This window comes from Ailuropoda melanoleuca, chromosome 11 (genome assembly GCF_002007445.2).
Source record: "Ailuropoda melanoleuca isolate Jingjing chromosome 11, ASM200744v2, whole genome shotgun sequence".
NCBI lineage: Eukaryota > Metazoa > Chordata > Mammalia > Carnivora > Ursidae > Ailuropoda > Ailuropoda melanoleuca.
Window position 1 is genome coordinate 417886 of NC_048228.1, and position 1775 is coordinate 419660.

The 1775-nt window shown below is 62.7% G+C and overlaps 1 protein-coding gene across 4 annotated transcripts in view; it reads right to left on the minus strand.

Moving 5' to 3' along the window:
* Window positions 1–1767, minus strand: part of DVL1 (dishevelled segment polarity protein 1) — an 11170-nt gene extending 9403 nt beyond the window's left edge. For 3 of the 4 annotated variants that reach the window (XM_002929829.3, XM_034671063.1, XM_034671066.1), the window contains exon 1: window positions 1596–1767. In XM_002929829.3, the coding sequence (XP_002929875.2) occupies window positions 1596–1765 (170 nt within the window). In that variant the 5' untranslated portion in view covers window positions 1766–1767. The remainder of the gene's footprint in view (window positions 1–1595) is intronic. The other variant, XM_034671065.1, reaches the window with a different exon arrangement.
* Window positions 1768–1775: the final 8 nt, after the last annotated feature.

Genomic DNA, 1775 nt, shown 5'->3' on the forward strand with positions numbered 1-1775 from the left:
GCCCAGACTCCTCCCTGCACCACCCCTCACCAAGCCAGGGCTTGACGCCTCTGGGCCAGCCCACCACAGGCCCAGGGGCCTTCCCTAGAACTTTGCCGTGACCTGCATGGGAAAAGTGGGAGGTAGTCACAGGACCCCCCACCTATTTGGCCAAAGGTTGGACCCAGCCCAGAGCAGGTGGCCGTGGCCACAGCCCAGACTCCCCTTGCCCTTACTAGGTGGCCCGCTGCGGCCAGGAACAGAGGCTCAGGGAGTCAAGGCCTGGCCCGCAGTGGGATGGCAGGTTGGGGCAGGAGGCCCAGGCTCACCACGGTAGTCCTCACAGCCCCTGATCTGAGGCTACCCTCTCATGCCCAGCCCACCCAGGGTTTCCGAGAACACATGCTCCCTCTCTGCCTCTCCCTAGCGGTGGTGGAGAACAAGAAAGTCTAAGTGTCCACACTTCCCTCAGGCCCCCAGAGAACTGCTGAATGGCCCCAGCTTGACCTGACCTGGGGCTGCCCAGGGTCCATGCAAGCCAGAGAATCCAGGAAATGGCCTCAATGTCAAAGTCCTAAGACACAGTCACACACAAGGACACAGGCTGCCTGAGGACGGCCAGGCACACCTGCTCAGCCCATGAGGCCTCTGAGTACTCCACCCCCCCCACCCCGGCACTGCTGAGCTGGGGACTCAAGTTACCTATGGCTGTGCTGGGTCAGGCCTCGGACAGAGCTTCAAGCAGACAGCCAGCCTCCTGCTCACTGTCCCAGAGGCCCTGCCCAGTGCAAGCGGGAAGTCCCCTCAGCCAAGACAGCCACCACTAAGGCTGGACATGGGGACACTGACCCAGAGGCTGCTGGAGTGAGAAGATGGCCCAGGCTGCTCCCAGGAACCCAAGCACTATGTGGCTCAACAAAAACAGAGACCCAACAGACAACAACCCTCAGGCAGGGGCGGGTGCAGGGACAACCCGTGGTCCCCAGTGATCCTTGATCTCTGCCCTATCCCCAGGACCCTGGAGAAGGGATCCAGAGAGAGGCTGTCTTGAGCCTCTGGAAACTTCTGCAGACTCCAACAGACAAATCTGTGCCCGTTGCAGATCACCTCATTTCCTTCACGCTAACTACAGTGGACCCACTGGGCAGCTAGGACCCTGCCCTCATCCCTTCCCTTCCCCCCGACACGCCTCTGACCCCAGCCCCCATGAATCACAAGCCCTCCAGGTCAGCCCTATAAGCACCTGCCTGCCCGCCACAGAGGAGGGGCAGTGGGACCCTGAGTCTGACAAGTGCCAAGGGGGACTTCAGCTCACCCTGGGCCACGGACCTTGACCACCTGCCAGTCAGACAGACTCAGCCACACAGGCCCAGGCCCAGAGTGGGTGCAGAAACGAGGGCCCTCGCCTCCCCACCGTCCAGCGCTCTCAGGCTCCTGAGCAGGCAGCCAGGGCCCCATGCGTCCCCAGCTCAGGGCACAGCCAGGTTGGACGCGCAGCACCCCCGGGGAGCAGAGGCACTGTCCGGGTCACAGTCCCAAGATTCCCCAAGGCCCTGGCCTGGCGCGGACAGGTGCAGACACCCGTCCTCGCGCACAGGCCCCCACGGCCCACTGACCCGAAGTCCTGGTCCATGGACTTGAAGAAGAATTTGTAAGCGTGCACGGGCCGGTTGCTGAGCACATTCTTGAAGTCGGCCAGCGTGACGCGCTCGGGCGCCACGGGCAGCTTGACCAGGTACGGCGTCTCCTCTTCATCCATGTGATAGATGATCTTGGTCTCCGCCATGGCGCGGCAA